General features: G+C 58.7%; 1 protein-coding gene across 1 annotated transcript in view; it reads right to left on the reverse strand.

Moving 5' to 3' along the window:
- Il12rb2 (interleukin 12 receptor, beta 2) overlaps positions 1-16,048 on the reverse strand; it is a gene marked incomplete in the record, with an annotated part of 32,188 nt that extends 16,140 nt beyond the window's left edge. The window contains 9 exon segments of the mRNA XM_013514509.1: positions 611-827; positions 3,827-3,903; positions 6,526-6,676; positions 8,030-8,172; positions 9,539-9,720; positions 9,871-9,985; positions 12,490-12,789; positions 14,318-14,428; positions 15,897-16,048. Coding sequence (XP_013369963.1) covers positions 611-827; positions 3,827-3,903; positions 6,526-6,676; positions 8,030-8,172; positions 9,539-9,720; positions 9,871-9,985; positions 12,490-12,789; positions 14,318-14,428; positions 15,897-16,044 — 1,444 coding nt within the window.
- Between the last annotated feature and the right edge of the window lie 1,451 nt (positions 16,049-17,499).

The raw sequence follows: 17,499 nt of genomic DNA on the forward strand, positions 1-17,499 counted from the left end.
GCTGTCTGCATGGCCGCCTCCCTGCAGATGGCGCCCGGACCCACCCTGTCCCCACCCCGTCCCCAGCCTGTCCCGGACGCGCGTCCCGCGGACCAGCAGCTGCCACGTGCCAACTCTGCTCTAGTGCGCCTGCGCGGGACATCTTGGCTGCGCACGCTCAGAACAAGCTCACGTGAGATTTCTCGCGCGACTGCTGGCCGGCTAGCTAACAGCCCATTACGCCCAGGGTGCAGGTCTCGAGCCCGGCACGCGTGGAGCCTGGGCTCAGTCCACAGCCTAGCAGAAATAGATGCCTACATGCGTACATACGTGAACGAAAACATGCGCACATGCACACCTCCATACATGAACACCACGAACAGGAGTGAACAGCCAGCTGATGCTTCCACGAGGATAGTGTGAGTTCTCTTTCCTCCAACGCTCCTTGATTTCTTTTCCTTTTCTTGTTTTTTTTTTCCCTCTTTTTTGTTGTTTTGAGACAGGGTCTCACTGTGCAGCCCAGGCCGGCCTTTGACTCCCTATGTAGCCCAGCATCCACCGCGACCCTCCCCAGGCCTGGGCAGGAGACCCGAGGGGAGCGGGCAGGGTGGCATCAGAGCTGGTGACCCACCTGTGCCGCACAGGTCCACTATGGCCACGCGCGTGGGCCGGGAGCTTCCTTTGGAGTTGGCCGCGGACACCGCTGCAGCCCAGGTCCCGGTGCTGGGGATGAGCCAGGTCCAGGAGGTGCCCTGGGTGATGTTCTGTAGCGTGGCTGTGCCCGCCACCTCCTGCAGGGCCACCTGATAGCGCAGGATCTTCCCTCTCGCCTCCGCCACGTCCAGGCTCTGCAAGGAGACGAGCTCTCCAGGGTGCTGTGCCCGGCCCTCTGCCCCGGCAGTGGTGACGCTGAGGGATACTTCGTTTCTATCACCACACCTTTGCCGTGAACTCACTATGTAGCCCAGGCTGGCTTGGAACTTGTGGCAATCTTTCTGCCTCAGCCTCCCAAGTGCTGGGATCATAGGTGTGTGCCTCCATGCCCGGCTAAAAGACAAGTTTCTGAAACACATTCGTTCCCCTCTCTTACTCCAAGATGTCTCTTGCTGGCAGTCACAGCACGGGACCTGAACTGGGAACTGGACCCGAGCAGCAGTGCTGCCAGTTACGGGGAGCCAGGACTTGGCCCCAGCCTGCTGGGCTGAGGTTCCTAAGTCTGAGGACCACATAGCGCTGCTCAGGAGCACGCACGACCTTCAGAGCTGCGCTAGCAACTTTGCACTTGGTGAATCCAATCAGCCACCTGTGCCCGGAGCCTGGGCAGCAGCTCGGAACTGTGTGGCTGTCAGGGTTTGGAACAGCAGAGGTTCCAGCGGAGATCACCGGGAAGCAATCCCAGGAAGTGGGGAGAAAAGGAATGATTTGTTGTCAGCTTGCTGGGCAGGGTGATGCACGCCAGTAATCCCAGCACTCAGGAGGCTGAGGCAGGAGGATCGCCATGAGTTTGTGGCCAGCCTGGGCTACACAGTGAGTTCAAGGCCAACCTGAACTACAGAATGAGACCTTGTCTCAAAACACCAAAACCAAAACCAAAACACGTAGGTAGAATAAAAGCCCGTGGGTCTTTCTCCCATTCAGAGCTCACCAGTCAGGGCCTGAGGCTGGGCCCCTGAGCATCTGACATTCATGTTCTCACACCCAGAGACTGAGTCGGCCTCCTGACTGAAGTCTGGCTTCTGAGACAGCTGGCGCACGGAGAGCACGGCCCACTGCACTGAGCCAGCCCGGCCGGCCCGGAAGCTGCAGTCTCGCTGTGACTTAGCCATGCGCACCCGGCTCTTCATATTTCCCTGTGAGCTTGGTGGGTGCCAGTCACCCCTAGGGACAGTTTTGGGTCCATGAGACCACGCCTGGATCTGAGGCCATGGTCTCATGCCCAGGGAGCTCACGCACAGGGAAGCTTTATTTTTGTTTTTGTTTGAGACAGGGTCTCACTATGCAGCCCAGGCTAGCCTTGAATTCATAGTGATCTTCCTGCCTCGGCCTCCTGCATGCTGGGATCACAACCCTGCACCACCGTGCGTGGCCTAGGGAAGCTTTTTTGCGGGGAGTGTGTGAGCTCTCGCCTGGCTCAGGCACGCCCTCTGGCGGCTGCGAGGGGAAGTGCGTGGTCCAGAGGCCTTGTGTCCCCCAACGCCTGGGACCTCAGGGTGCCCGGGGTCAGCGCCCCCAGTCAGGGCGGGGTACCGAGTTGGGAGAGCCGTCCCCGGAGCCCCTCTTTCTGCTAGCTCAGCCTGCATCAACTCAGGCAGGGAATCGGAGCACACTTGTCCCAGCTTTGCTTCCTTTTGATTTGGGGTTGGAACGCTGCTGAACTCAGTTCATTTTGCTTTTCAAAAATATTTTAAAATTTGTCTGCTAGGAGTGGTGGCCCCCGCCTGTCATCCCATTACTCTGGAGGCTGAAGCAGGAGGATCCCCATGAGTGGAGGCCAGGCTGGGCTACACAGTCAGACCCTGTCTCAAAACACAAAGAATTCTTTTCATTTTTCAGCCTTGCTAGGGGCGGAGCCCAGCACCTCGAGGCCTGGTTCTTGCAGTAGCGGAGCCGGCGGCACCTCCTCCTTGTAAACGAGGATAATTCCACGTCCTCCCTGGGCGGAGGGAGGAGGCGTCGCAGAGACCGCGCCGGCCCGCAGAACTGCTGACGGATTCAGCAACCCCAGTCCAAAGGGAAGACGGGCCTTGAAGTGGTTTGCTTTCAGACAGGGAATCACTCTTTCCTAAGTGGGCCTTGACTCGAGCTCCTGGGCTCCAGTAATCCTCCTGCCTCAGCCTCCCAAGTGCTGACTGTGCGGTGCAAGAACATTTTCAGTCACAGCTCCTCCCTAAGGGGCCGCTTCCCATAGTGCAAGTGCTGTGCCCGCGTCTCCCGGCCGATGTCCTTGCCTTGGGAACCCACACCCACGTGCTCACACCCACGTGCTCACACCCACACCCACGCTCACACCCACAGCTCACGGTCACACTCATATCCACATGCTCACACCCACACCCTCCCACAGCTCACATCACACTCATACCCACATGCTCACAACCACAGCTCACACTCACAACTCGCATTCATGCTTACACACTCACCCACACCTACATGCTCACAGCTCATGCTCACACCTACAGCTCACACCCACAGCTCACTCCCACCCCTACTCACACCCACAGCTCACACTCATGCTGAAACACACACACGCTCACATCCACAGCTCACACACACTCGCACACTGCCCACATGCGCACATCCTGACACTCTCAGACCTCCACACACACACCACACCCCGCTTGTCCTCTGGGGCCAACGCCCCACACAAGTGACAGCTCCCTCCTGTCCCCTGACGCAGACAGGCCTCTCTGCTCTGCTGGCCGGCTTTGCCTGGGGCTTCCGGGGGTCTCCTGGGCTCCTCTGTGCAGCGCTCAGGAAGTCAGGGGTGAGCCCCGCACGCCAGGCAAGGGCTCTGCCGCGGGGCTTCTCTCAGCCTTGCCCAGTTTATTTTGAAACAGGGCTGCCTAAGCTGGCCTCCCACTTGAGATCCTCCTGTCTCAGCCTCCCAAGTAGCCTGAGTAGTAGGCTTGTACCTGTCTTTCAATGACTTCAGAAAGTACATCCCGAATTTCCCCACCTGCGGTTTGGCCAGAGTGAACAAATTGGGTTGCATGGTCACTGCCGGGACCCTCGTGAAGGGGGGCGGGTCGGGGACAGAGTGGGGGGACACGGTGCAGCGGGGTGGAGGGGACACACGGCCGAGGGAGGGGGGCACACGGCGGAGGTGGGCCACAGCGGCCTCACTCACCTTCCAGAACAGGGAGACCCGCCGGCCGCCGCCCTCACGCCGGCTCCAGAACCACACGTCCAGCGTCCCCGTGGGCTCTGGCGCAGGGAGAAAGCAAGGCCGCTGCAGCCCGGGAGACCCTCGCGTCCCCGGCCGCCTGGGGGAGCCGGGCTGCAGCCGGCCGGCCGGGCCGCTCTGCACACACCAGCACCTCCTTTTCCTGTTATTTAACAATGAACGTGGATGCCTTTGGCCAAAAAGTCAGAGAAAGCGAGGTGACCTTGAGAAAAATTTTTAAAAAATCCGTGAGGAGGAAATTCATCTGCTCACATCCCATAACATATTCACACGCATTTCACGTGTGCCTGGGTATCTGACTTTAAACAACTCAAAGCATGTATCTTTCTAGTTTTTGCTTTTTTTTGTTTTTTTTTGAGACAGAGTCTTGCTGGGAAGCCCAGGCTGGCGTTGAACTCGTGGCAGCGATCCTCTGCCTCAGCCTCCCGGCACTGGGAGGACAGGCATGTGCTACCATGCCAGCTGACACAGCTCTAGTGCAGCGGTTCCTGCCGGCTCCGCAACCTCGGATGAATGTCGTGGCGCGGCCCCAGGAACCCACGGGGACCCGGCTGGAAGGAAGGAAGCACTCAGCTGCCGCTGCTGCCTCTCCACTGAGTGAGGAGCCGTCCCGACCCAGCACTCGGGAAGCCCAGGGTCCCCGCTGCGTCCCCACCCACAGGCCGGCCGAGCCGCTCCCAGCCTTCCCAGGGCTGCAGCCTCCACTCACCTGACCCCCTTCTCTGCACCGGCCCTCGCATCTCCCCTCCGCTCCCTCTTCCCTCCCCCGAGGCCTGGGAGCTGAGCACAAGGCTTCTCACCGAGCTCTTCCCCGCACCTTTCAGAAGAAAATTGTTCTTAAAAATTTGAGCACAATCTTGCTAAAGTGCTCAAGGGGGACTCAAACTTGTGATCCTCCTGCCTCAGCCTCCCAGAGAGCTTAAGTGAGGAGAAGATGATGGCTCAGGAGGGGTGGACAGCTAGGCGGAGGTGCGGGGAGCGGCCGGGGCTCTGGAGCGTCCAGGGCGGGGCTGTCCCCCGTCCCGAGTAGGATGTGGATGAGGTCACCCCAGAAAGGAGATCCCAGCATCCAGCCCTGGGGCATGGCTGAGGGTGGCACCCGAGACCCCAGGGCTCAGGATGGCTCGGGGGGCACAGTCCCTCTCCCTGCGGCCCTGCCAGGCAGCGGCAACATGAAGCCAGCGCTTCGTCACTGTGGGCTGCGACAACAGACACACTGTAGCCTGGTGGCTTGAGCACCAGCTTCTGCCCCTCCCGCTCTGAGGCTGTGACATCCAAGATCCAGATGACGTCATGCCCAAAACTCTAACATCGAGTTCTCACCCGGACTGGTGGTGCGTACCTGTAATTCCAGCACTCAGGAGGCTGAGGCAGGAGGATCACCAGCCTGTGCTATAGAGTGAGTTCAAGGCCAGTCTGGACTACCTAGTGAGACCCTCTCTCAAAAACTCAAAAACAAAACAACAACAGCGTACAAGAAAAACCAAAAGAATATTCTCCTCCTGGGTTGGCTGGTGCATCTTGTAATCCTGACACTGGGAGGCTGAGGCAAGAGGAACTCAAATTCTAGTCCAGGCTGGGCAACATAGAGACCTAGTGAGACCCTGCCTCAAAACTAGAAATTAAAAATAAAAAGGCCAGGTATGCAGCCGGGCTGTCTTCACAGCCAGGCAGCTATGGGGGTGCCTGGGGGACGTCTTCCCCCTCAGGCAGGGGTGTCTCCCTGAGAGGGTCACAGCCTGGGGGCCGCACATGGGGTGGGCCTCCCCACCACTGGGGTGACCGCGGGGCCACTGGAGCCGCACTGCCCCCTGCTTGGCCGCCGCAGCGCAGAGCAAATCTGGTCCCCTGGAGAGCAGCTGCTAGCGACCTCTGCCACCACCGCCCTTGGACGGGTTAAAAGAGGCCGCGTGATAAAGAAACTTCACACCTGCAGCGCCGCAGGAGGGGTTTCAGGAAGAAAGGATGAGGAGCCGGGTGGGGGTGGAAACCACAAGGCCTCGGGGAGGGCAGAGAAAGGGAGAGGAAGCCAGGGGGAGCACCCTGACTCTGCCTCCTCCTGGGGCCGCAGCGGCCGTCCTGCCTGCAGGGGTTTAATCCAGATACACAGAAGACGGCAGGAGGTGTGAGTGAGAACAGAAATGCGAGGCTTTGAACCAGGCGCAGTAACAGGAGGAGAAGGACCAGCCCGTATTGTAGCTTTCTTTTTTTGGTTTTTTTTTGGTACTGGGAATCGAACTCAGGACCTTGTGCTTGCCAGGCAGGTCTTGTGCCACTGAGCTATATCCCTGGCTGGATTGTAAAATTAATAACCAGTGAGCAAGCGGGTCAAGATAGACATACAAGATTTTATCAGAAGGTGAGAGGTCATTAGTTGTCACTTGCTGGATGAGTTTTTTGGGGAGGTTGAGACAGGGTCTGGCCTGGGACTCACTATGTAGCCCAGGCTGGCCTTGAACTTGCGGTGATCCTCCTGCCTCAGCTTTCCGAGTGTTCAGATGGAAGACCACCACACCTGGCTCAAAAACCACCTGCAAGTGGGTGTGCTCACACTTTGGACCCAGCATGGCTCTGTGGAGTTCTCTGCCCCGGAGGTCCTCACCCCCTCCAACCCTGTCCTGCCTCCACCCCCAGACACACACCTTCTTCCGGTGTGCACACTCTCAGGGGCTCGCTCCAGCCGCTCCAGCTTCCCCCGGAAAGACGCAGCTTGGAGGACACCTGGAATTCGTACTCCGTGAAGGGCTCCAGGCGCAGCAGGTCGTGTCTGCCTTTGGCATCAGTCACGTTGACCTATGGTGGGATGAGTTGTTCTTTTAAACCGGGAAGCAACCTCTGCGCATCCAGGGATGCCTGGATATGGTGCATCACGGTCCAGCCGGGCAGAGAACTCTACGGTCCCGGGCAGTACTGTTGCCGCCAACTGGGGTCACCTTCACAGCGGCGGGGCTGCCTGCGCCACCGCCACTGCCACTCCAAAGGCCGCGGCAGATCACCCTGAGCAGCGGCTGCCCGGGTGCGGGGACGCGGCCACCCCCACCCCACCCTGTCCCTCACGGTGTCCAGGGACAGACCCCGCCCCAGGTCGCTTCTTCCTGAGCTGATCTTACAGAGGAACAGAGCGGCACAGCGAACAGATGAGCCTTGTACGGAGCCCGCGAGTGCTAAGTTAACAGAAAGAATTTCAGCCTGAGAGATCCGACGACCACTTGTATTTGCAGCTCTGTCACTCCGGGAGAAGAAATATCCAGGGCCGGGTACTGAGGGTCTGTGATGTTAATCTAAAACAGCAGGTTCCCACTCAAACAAAAACTGAACTCTCTTCCCACAGAGAGCCCGGGGAGTCGTTCAAGCAGCGGAGCAAGGGGGAGGGTTGGAAACTATTAATGTCCAAAAGGAGAAGTTTCTCTGCCGGAGATTCTTTTCATCTTAAGAATTAGTTTTGATTTGGATGCAAATCGCATGTGATGAACGTTTTAACACAGACATAGCACTGGCTTCAAAAGAAAATTTTAGCCAGGTGTATGGGCGCAAACCTGTGATCCCAGCACTAGGGAGGCTGAGGCAGGAGAACTGCCGTGAGTTCAAGACCAGCCTGGGGTACATAGCAAGACCCTGTCTCAAGAAACCAGAAAAATCAGAAAATTTTTATTAGTTCTATATCTCTGAGGCATCATCTGTATGGTTTATCACTATAAGCCATTGTACTTTATAAAAATTTTGGAAAGAATCATCATCCTATATTTTTATTGTAAAAATATAACACGCAATATCATAGCAAATTGGAAGGTTTTCTTAGGGATATTTAGCTTCACATAATTCCTGTGGACATTCCCTAATATTTCTCTTTCTGATGTGTTTTTTTAAAATGTTTTTTAAAATAATAATGAGACACAGGATAGAACCAGGCAAAATAAATTCTTTTGTTGTTGCTGTTTTGACACAGGGTCTCGCTATATAACCCAGACTGGCCTCAAATCACAGTGATCCTCCTGCCTCAGCCTCCCGAGTGCTGGGATGACAGGCGTGTGTTACCGTGTCCAGCCTGGGCCCAATATTCTTAAACTCCCTAGCCTTTGTATGTGACAGGGAGACGTCGAGTCAGCGCTGGGGGTTCCAGCGTTCCCTTCCCTCGAGGGCCCTTACCGTCCTCCAGGCCCCACCGTCCCGGGGCCGGAACCGGAGCCGGTTGAGCAGCACCCAGGCCTCGTCTCTCCACTGGAGGCTGCAGCGGCTGCCGGAGCCATTCAGGAACTGGACTCGGACGTCCCACGGGGGAAGCGGCTTCACTAGTAACCGGGGCAGAGTGACAGGTGCGTCAGGCTGTGCCGTCGGGAACCGCTGCACACAGCAGCAGCAGCTGTGTTGTACAAGACGCTGGCCTCACCTCGTCCTCACCCACCCTCGACTCTACCAACCACTGCTGAGTCCGTTCCCGTTCGCCGCTGACCACGGAGCCGGACGTGGCCAGGGCCGGTGCTGGCGCGGGAAATGCCCAGCAAGCCTCCAGGGGCAGGGGACAGCGGGACCGGGGCGGGAGTGATGCCGGGCGCAGTTGGGCAGGTGAGATGCAGGACCCACAGCTGCGGAGGGGACCGAGGAGAGACCTGGGGTGACGGGAGCCCCAACGCCCTGAGGGGCAGAGTCGGGGGTGCCCTGTGTTCCTGGGGCCCCAATATCACGTCAAAGATATGGCCATGAACCCCTCTCCAAATCTTCCCTTTTACACCTGTGCCACCCTCCCGACCACGTCCTGCAGCAGCTCTGGCGTCCTCTCTCCTGAGGGTCTTTAGCTGCGCTGTCCCGGCTGCCTCGAGCTCCTGAATCCATTCAAAACCTTTCCCTCTCCTGCTCATCCTGACTTTGGGGAGGAGCCGGAAGTTACGCTGTGCCAGAGCCGGTGACTGCGGTGGACGAGGGCACAGCGTCGCGTTTTATGAGCTGCCTTTCTGCTGGACGGCGCTCGGGCAGCGCCGTCACTGAATTTTTTGATCACACTACATAAAGACCCTTTGGAAAGAGCACTCCAGAGCTGCTGCAGGACGTGGCCGGGACGATGGGACGAGTGTGCTGGAAGCAGGGGGGGATTCTGAGGGGGCTCATGGCAGTGTGGCTTTTACAGCAATATATTTTTTTAAATTTAAACATTCTCTGTATATTATGTTCACGCCTCAGATCAGCTCAGGTGTGCCAGGAGGATGTGGAGGTGATGAGTGTGCTCAGAGCAAGGTGCTTCTGGACGTGTTCATTGATAGCCTGTCACTGGCCGCCGCAGCCCGGCAGGCCCGCACGTAGCCGCCACCTGGGAGCCGAGGGAAAAGCCGTGGGGGTAAAAGGACACCTGGAGCAAACGGCCTCACGAGCTCCCGAACGACCCGCAGGCCCTGGTGGTGGGAGGCATCTCTGGCAGCGGGTGTGTGGGGTGTGGAGCCCGCACGCTCCTCCAGCGAGAGACTGAAGGTGCACACCCGCCGCAGAGCGTCCTGCTGGCCCTGGCTCGAGCCGCTCCCTGGCAGCAGCGCAGTGACTTACACGTCTCCGGTCCACACCCATCACCCCTCCCGGCAGCGCCTGCCCCTCTCAGAGCAGCTGAGCGATTTAGAGTACTTCTCCCGTGCCGATGAGCCACACCCGGGGGACTGAACTAAAGCCTACCTATGTCCAGGAAGGCGAACGTGCGCGGGAGCGAGGATGAGCTCCCCAGGCGGTTGGTGGCGGTGACCCTGGCTGTGAACCTTGACTCGAGCTGCTCCGCGGGGAGGTTGATTCCAAGGTCCAAGTGACGACAGTCATTACCGCAGTGCTTCTGCCAAGTTACATTTTTCGGCCCCTCTAGCCTGTCAACAAGAGACAGTCGAGTTTAGCAAGGTCCTTCCTGTCCTGCGCTCTCTTTGTGCCTTCTCCCGAGTCCGCTTCCATGTGCAGGATGTCGCCAAGCGTCGCCCAGGGCCTGCGGAGCAGCTGCAGGATCTCCACCCGTCACTCACTGCAGCGTGTAGTTGTGGCTCAGGGGGGTGACGTTGCCGGGGTCCCAGGAGCAGGCCACGGCCCCGTGCCGCCCCTCCTGCACGCAGGACACGTTCCGAGGCGGCTCTGGCGCGGCTGCGGAAAGAATGGGTGGTTCAGTCGCAGTGCTGTTATGTGTCAGCACACCGACAGCACCGCACCTCCGACCCCAGGTACAGCCAGACCCTGTTCAATTCGGATTTTCCACCCAGACTCGAATTTATGGTTTGTGCGCCGTGCTGAGCATCTCAGGCGCAGTTCTTTGTAAGCAGACGCCATCTTCACCCTTACTGCACTACATGGAGTGCATGTGAGAGAGGTGGGCTCTGCGGCCCAAGACCACAGATTTCGAGGAGGCGGAATCGGCTGGGGATATAGCGCAGTGGCACAGGCGCCTCTTCGTAATAGGCAGAACAACAGTGCTCGTACAGCTTTACTTCACAGAATAATAAACTCTCCCTTTCTTAAAATAGTAGACTTTTCCTTACATCTATGTACAAGTACGCATAACATGCAGTGTATTCATAAGCATGGGAGGAGTTGTGCACACATGTATAAACATGCATGCACACACCATATATAAACATGTATACACATGTAAATATATTTGGACATGCACACTATCATATGTACAGTGTCTACACATGTATACACATACTACTTATGACTGACTCACATAGAATTCTATGTTGTTTTCTGCTCAGTAAGACTTTGTGATTAATCATTCTTGCCTTTATTTTGCTTCCAAATTATTAATATAACTCAAAACGCCCAAGCCAGTTATCTGCGTCACTGTTCAACGCGTTCAAATGCCCAGGCGTGTGTCTGGTCCCTCTCCGCAGCTCGAGGCCTTCCCTCCCCAGGAGGCTGCCCCTTGCCCGGCACTCAGGGCTCATTCTTGAGCACCTTCCTCAGCAGCTGACACTCTTTCTCCTTTCTCCCAAGTCGGAGCTTTTCTGTTCTTGATGGTTTGTGCCCCGGGTCAACACACCGCCTTTACTTGGGATGGAAACAGCCACTCTGTGAGCCCAGCCTGCATCCGCACCCAAGCCCCTGCTAGGACCCCCGATGAGGGACAGGACAGAAAGCAGCCCCTGGGCAGGGTAGAACAGGCCGAGGCCCACGCTCGCCCCCAGAGAGACCGGGGCTTCCTCACACCAGGTCAGCTTTCTCGGTGGGAGCTCAGGGGACTTGAAATCCAAGTGTCCCCTAGCTCAGCTTTGCCAGAGACATCTGTCCCAGGGGACACTAGCATGGAGTTTCCAGAGCACTGACCATGAAAATAGCGTAGGACAGGAGACACGGTTAGCGGTGGTGTCGCTGCTGCTGTCTTTAAAACCCTCCTCATCACGGAAACAAAGTCTTAGAAAGAAAGCATCAGAAATCGCAGCACCAAAGCTCACGCTGCCCTGAAAACAGGCCAGCACGCACCCTCTGTCTGTCATTTACTGCCCTGATTTCCTAACGCGCTTGGGGATTCGTCTCCCAGGTTAAGCTCTCGCATGGTTGTTCAGATTGTGTAATTTCTGCACAATCTGGATGAGAGCCCTCGGCAGCCCGAGAAGGAGCCAGAAGGGAAGGCATAAAGCTGCCTACGCCAGGCCTCTGAACACGTGCAGTGCGCAGCGTGGAGCACCGTGCAGCTCCCTCCCTCCCTCCGCACGCTGGCTGGGCGCACGGGGTGAAACCAAAATTCACTGTGTTTTCTTGGAATGACTCGCCGTGCTCAGAATCAGGTGCTGCTTCCAGTCAGTCCTCCCTCTCACGGCTGCTAAACTGGCTCTCGGAGCAGTTATGTGAGTGCGCGGGTCCTGCCCGAGCCTCCACAGGCGCTGACCACTGAGGCAGAAAGTGCTGACTGCCCTGGGCTCCTGGGATGGCATCGCGGGGCCGTAAATCTAACACAAGAGGGGACTGCTGGCCTGGTGAGATGTGAGTCAGCGGGGGACGGGCCGGAGTTCTGCCGGCAGGGATGGCAGGGCCACCCGTGTTTTCACGACAAACTCAACCCTGTCCCTGACCTCGCTACCCTTGTGCTGCCCTGGACAGAAGTGAGGCCTGGTGCTCTGCACACCAGTGCCTGTCCTGGGGTGGCACTGGGTCAGGCACTTTGCATATAAGGGCTTGCATCAGCTCTCCAGGGCAGGACTTGGCATCTTCCCTACACAGACAAAAACTGAGGCACACAGGACTTCAGTGTCTGAGTTTCCATGGCCAAGGTCTCAGTATGAAGTTCAGGCTGCCCTTGAACCCCTGACAATTGATCCTCCTGCCTCAGCCTCCCAAGTGCTGGGATTACAGGCCTGCACCCACGTCCCTAAGTGACTGTTGCACAAATCCATCTTCTTGTTACTAAAGTTCAAAGGCACAGGGTAAAGGTTCTTAATGGCCAGAGAGGGACGGCAAAGAAGAGGAGAAGGAGCAGGAGGGGAGAAACTCTTACAAATACGACCCCAGTTCTATGGATATCCAGATTTCCCGCATTTGGATGGTCCCACGCTATCAAGATAGAATACTTCCGGTGGCAGGAGAGGAACGATTTCTGGGTGTGGGTGTGGATTTCCGCCCCCGGGTGTTAGGGGCGCGGGAAGCGAGCTCACCGCCCACGGAGACCTCCACGCCGCACACAGGGACGGGGGAGCCTCTGGCACAGGCCAGCTTGCAGACAAAGAGGGTTGTGCCCAGGGGCAGGTCCGAGACGCGGGCGCTGAGGGCTGGGCCACGCTGGGAGGCGACTTGTGTGGGCTGGGCCAGGCCCAGGATGGACCTGTAGAGGGTCAGCTGGCTGGAGCTGGGCTGGCAGCCCCGGGCAGGCCTCAGGGAGCAGGAGACGTGGACTGCCGAGCCGAGAGCCACAACGCGGGCCGGGCTCACGGTGACGTCGCCGCGCTTGCACACCTCTGCGGGGAGAAAGGAGACAGGCTCGGTGGGAGGGGCTGCCCACTCCCCAGGGAGGGGCTCCTGATCCCTGCGGCGGGGCCAGAAAACTGCGTGGGACCCCAGAGATAGAAGCAGGACTCGGGCCACTGCACTGTTGTCCCCTGTCCTGGATCACAGCACTCCTCCATCTCCATCCGGCAGCGCCATCCCCAAGCTGCGGACAGGAGCGCGGTGAGGGGGTGGAGGAAGGAAGCCAGGAACAGCCGGCCCCTCACACGTCCCTGAGCCGGCCTCGCAGAAGAAATCACATCCGGGCCGCACCCTGCGTGACTGGAAGGGCGGTGTCACACTCGGACCACGAAGGCAAGGCCCCAGGGGTGCTCAGGGATGATTCCTTCTCTTGCTGTGTCACCGGGACCTACAGCACTATTTTACAGCAAGGGAAACCTACAAAGGCTGGCGTGCCTGGCGTGGTGGCACATGCCTGGAATCCCAGCACTCAGGAGGCTGAGGCAGGAAGATTGCCATGAGTTCGAGGCCAGCTTGGTCAACAGAGTAGCAAGACCTTGTCTCTAAATAAATAAATAAATAAATAAATAAATAAAAGGCTGGTGTGTTTGTAGCTGACACTGAGGGCTGTGATAGATCTCAGTGTCGAATTTTGGTATTTCTATGACACCCAAGTCCCTGGGACGGAGGAGCCGGCACCTGACGTTGCTGACAGACATGCGTGCTCTCTGCAGCATTTCCTGTTGTTTGCCACATGAAGCCTTTATTTAAAAGGCAGAGGCCTGGCTCCCCTCCGGATCTTTTGATAAAAACATGGCGGCTAAGCTACATCAACCTTTCTGGGTGATCTCAGGAGGCTTCGGGGAAAGAGCCTCAGAAGTAAGCGCCCCTGAATTTCAGGCGGGACGGGGGCAGCCTCTGTGGAGCCTTGCGCTGGGATGTGGGAAGACTGCTGGGGTCGAAGGCTCTGGAGAGGAACTGGCAAAGAAATTATTTAAATCAAGCCGAAGAAGAACTGAAAAAATTTCTAACGCAATTTCTCATTTTTATTTTCAAAGCTAAAATGGGACCTCGCTCTCTCTCTGTGTCTTTGTCTCTGTCTCTGTCTCTCTCTCTCATCATATGTGTGTGTTTGGTCCTGCCATCCTTTGTGTTTTTTTATTCTAATAGCTCAAAAAGCCAAAAATAAGGCCTCAATGAGAAAGCAAAGAAAGCGTCAGGCGTGAGCTGTTAGCAGAGCCGAACTCCCCGTGAGTCGCTCTGGCCGGCTCTGTGAGGCAAACACTATTCCTGACGTGGCCGGGTCGCCCCACCGCTCTCTTAAGAGGAAGTGCTGGGGTCGCCCGCTGCATTCACTGTTAGAATACATGAAATGAGACACAGACTCAGCACAGACGTCGGGCCAGACTCGCTCACTTCAGTGACGACAGGCGGACCACGAGAGAAGCCCCGCGCGGCCGTTACCCAAAGGCGCGGCTCGTCCAGCGCTCGGAGTGTAAACCACAGGCCGCTCACAGACCGCCCACAGGAATAGCTTACCGATCTGAGCCTTGATCAGCAGCCACAAGGTTATAAAAACAGGCGCCAGCGAGCAGCCTCTTGCAGCCTGTGCCATGAACAGAGGGCCCGGGCCCCGGCTCCGAGCTGACCCTTGGGAGAGAAGACAAACGCACGGGTGTCAGATGCTGCACAGAGCAGGCCAGCGCCCACGGGGCGTAGCGCCACGTAAAGGGCCACTTGGGGCTTCTCCGCAGTGAGACTGGTTTCCTTCGGTGAATATGCTTTCAAGGCTATGTAATCAGCTGACAACGGAAGCCAGCGTTCACCGTAGAGAAGGTGCTCAGGTCGGAGGAGGATGGAGAAGGGACCTGGCCCGTCCGGCCTATCCGGGTGGCTGCGCCATGTCCCGGAGACCTCGGGCTCCGAGTCCCCGGGAGTTCACGCCCCGCGGCGCTGGGGGCCAAGGTGCGAGGCGGGCACGCGATGCTGCCGTCCCCGCGGGAAGGGACCCTGCTGTGAGGGCGCCGCCTGCCTGTGGGTGCTGCCCCCAGAGCTGATCACCCGACCGCGCCATCTTCCAGCGCTACCCCTCGAGCGTGAGGGCCTCCACGTGAATTGGGGGACGTAAGGTTGTGACCCTGTGGTGCCCTTTGGAGCTGGGCTGTGACGCCCCTCAGGAACGCCCATCCCCACGAGCCCTCCGGGGGCTGCTGAGTCAAAGTCCTTGTCAAGCCGGCCCTGCCACAGGCCTCCAGCTCCCCGGCTGCGGCCTCCCATCCTCCGCTGCCCGCCCCACGCTGCCCTCTCCCGGGGACGCCGCGCTCCCTGCGCCTGCTGGCCGCTCCCTGCCGACCTCTGTCCGGTGTGAGGCCTCACGGGCGCCGCCTGGCCTCCTGGGCCTCGCCTGGCCGCGGGGCCTCCTGCCCCCTCACGTGGCCGTGCATACGCTCTCCGCGGTGACCTGTAGCTTCTCCCCGCCCTCCCTCCCTTCTTTCTGTCTGCAGTGCAGGCCATTGAACCCCCAGCCTTCACACTGAGCTGCTTCCCTCGGCTTTTCCTTTCGTGCAGTTCTGAACCAGGCCCTCGTTAAGGTGCTCAGCTGCCCAGGCTGGACGGAAACGTGTGATCCTCCTGCCTCAGTCCCCCAGTGGGGTCACAGACATCTGCTCCTCGTGTCTTTCCTTTTGTTTGGTGTATGGAGGGGGGGACTCAACACACCGGGCTTTCCTTAAATTTCCACAGGCGTCCGCCCTCAGCTCGGGAGCACAGGACAGACGAGAGGAGGGACAGGGCCGCCCTGCTGTCTGCCAGCGCTCAGCCTCGGGGAGGGATCCGCACTGTCCCGGCCACCGAGGACGCAGGAGGGAGGAGGAGGAGGAGGAGGAGCGCCAGAGCCCGGAGAGCCGCAGGCCGACGGCCCCAGTCCTCCCTGGCCGGGGACCGGCTCGTGAGGAGCCAGAGGGCGGAGGGCACGCGGCTCCGGAGCTGCCCGCCTGGGCAGCCAGCACAGCTGCACTCTCCTTTCAGCCCTGACTCTCTCGTCCCCACACCGTCCGTAAAAGATCCAGCTCCTTGTTTCTCGTTATCTACATATTTGTTTGTACTCTGGATGTCTCACCTAAGGAAACCAGGCAGCATCTGAGCTCGTGCGTCTGCTTTATTCCACTTGACATCATGGTCTCGGGGTGCACCCATTGTCCCACAGCTGACTCAGGCCTATCCCTCTTTACGGCAGCGTAGTACTCCACGGTGTGTAAACACCACATTTCTTTATCCACTCATGTGTTGATGGACTCATGGGCCACTTCCAAGACTGAGCTCTTGTGAGCTGTGCTGCTGTAAACACAGTGTACGTGGGTCCCATAACACGGTGACGTTAACTCTTTTGGGAAGATGCCTGGAAAGGAAATAGCTGGGCCGAATGGAATTTCCAGGTTGGATCAAGTGGATCTTGGATGTCTTAACTCTTGCGACTGCCCGCTGTCTAACCCAGGCGGCCAGGCTGCGGCACACAGACCTCTGGGGCCTGACTCCTGCCCTCGACACCAGCTCCACGGTGGGTCCTGCTGACTCTGTGACAGTGCTGGCGATGGCGCCCTGGGCCCGCCTGGGCCCTCGGAGCAGGTGTCACGCACCCGCCAAGCCCAGCACAGATGCTGGCTCCACGCCTTTGCCCCATAGGTGCAGATCGGAGCAGGACGGCAGGACGCTGGCTCCCGCGGGATGGCAGCCCAGGGACAGACTCTGGCGAACATGGTGACGAGTGAGTTCAGAAAGTGACAGATGGGGGTGTGGGAGGGGGCAGCGAGCAGGAGAAGCTGGCCAGAGGCAGAGAGGTGGACCGAACTCGGCAGCTCACGCCTGTGTCCCAGCACTCAGGAGGCTGAGGCAGGAGGATGGCTGTGAATTAGAGGCCACCCTGGGCTACATAGCGAGCCTCTGTCTCAAAAAAGAAAAGCTGCTGAGCCCCAGGTGGGGGGCCGGTGCGCCCGCCCCGCGCCTGCAGCTCAGCCTGGAGCCTCCCCAGGGTCCCTGCCCCCGGCGCCTCCCACAGGACGGACTCGGCAGGCTCTGTCTCCTGCAGCCTGCGGCTCTTCAGGGACCGGGCTTCGAGTCCGGCCACACAGCGCCGCCTGCGCGCACCTCGGGGCTCGGGTGCGGCTCCTTGGCCTCGAGTGAGCTTCCCGGAGCTGCGTCCCGGCGCCAGCTTGAGCTCAAGCTGTAGCTCACCACACGTGGCCGGCGCCCTGAGAAGCTCTGGGGTCATCGGCCACGTGTGCGACAGACACCTGAAGAACAGCTGTGCTGGATCCCGGGTCTGCGTGCTGTTTCTCTTCCTCCTCTTTGTGTAAGTGTCTTAGAGACAGCACCTTCCTCGAGGGGCAGGGCTGGAACCCAGGGCCTCCAGACGGAGCAACACGGCCACCCCATCTTACTTTGAGACGGGGGTCTTGCTAAGTTGTTCAATGGCTGAGTCGCCCAGGCTGAGCTTGAACTTGAAGTCCTCCTGTCTCAGCCTCCCAGAGCGCTAGTATTGCCAGTGTGCACCCCGCAGTGGCAGAACAGTAGCAGCTTTAAACGCAAGAAGCTGCAGCCCAGGGAGTTCACAGACCGCGCTGCGACAGCTCGCGCTGGTGAAGGCATCCGCGTCACCTGGCCCCAGTCGCGGTTCTGTCCAACCCAGGACGCACGTCCGGCACTCACTGGGTCTCCGGTGCTAT

This window comes from Chinchilla lanigera, unplaced genomic scaffold (assembly GCF_000276665.1).
Source record: "Chinchilla lanigera isolate Chin_1 unplaced genomic scaffold, ChiLan1.0 scaffold00022, whole genome shotgun sequence".
Lineage (NCBI taxonomy): Eukaryota > Metazoa > Chordata > Mammalia > Rodentia > Chinchillidae > Chinchilla > Chinchilla lanigera.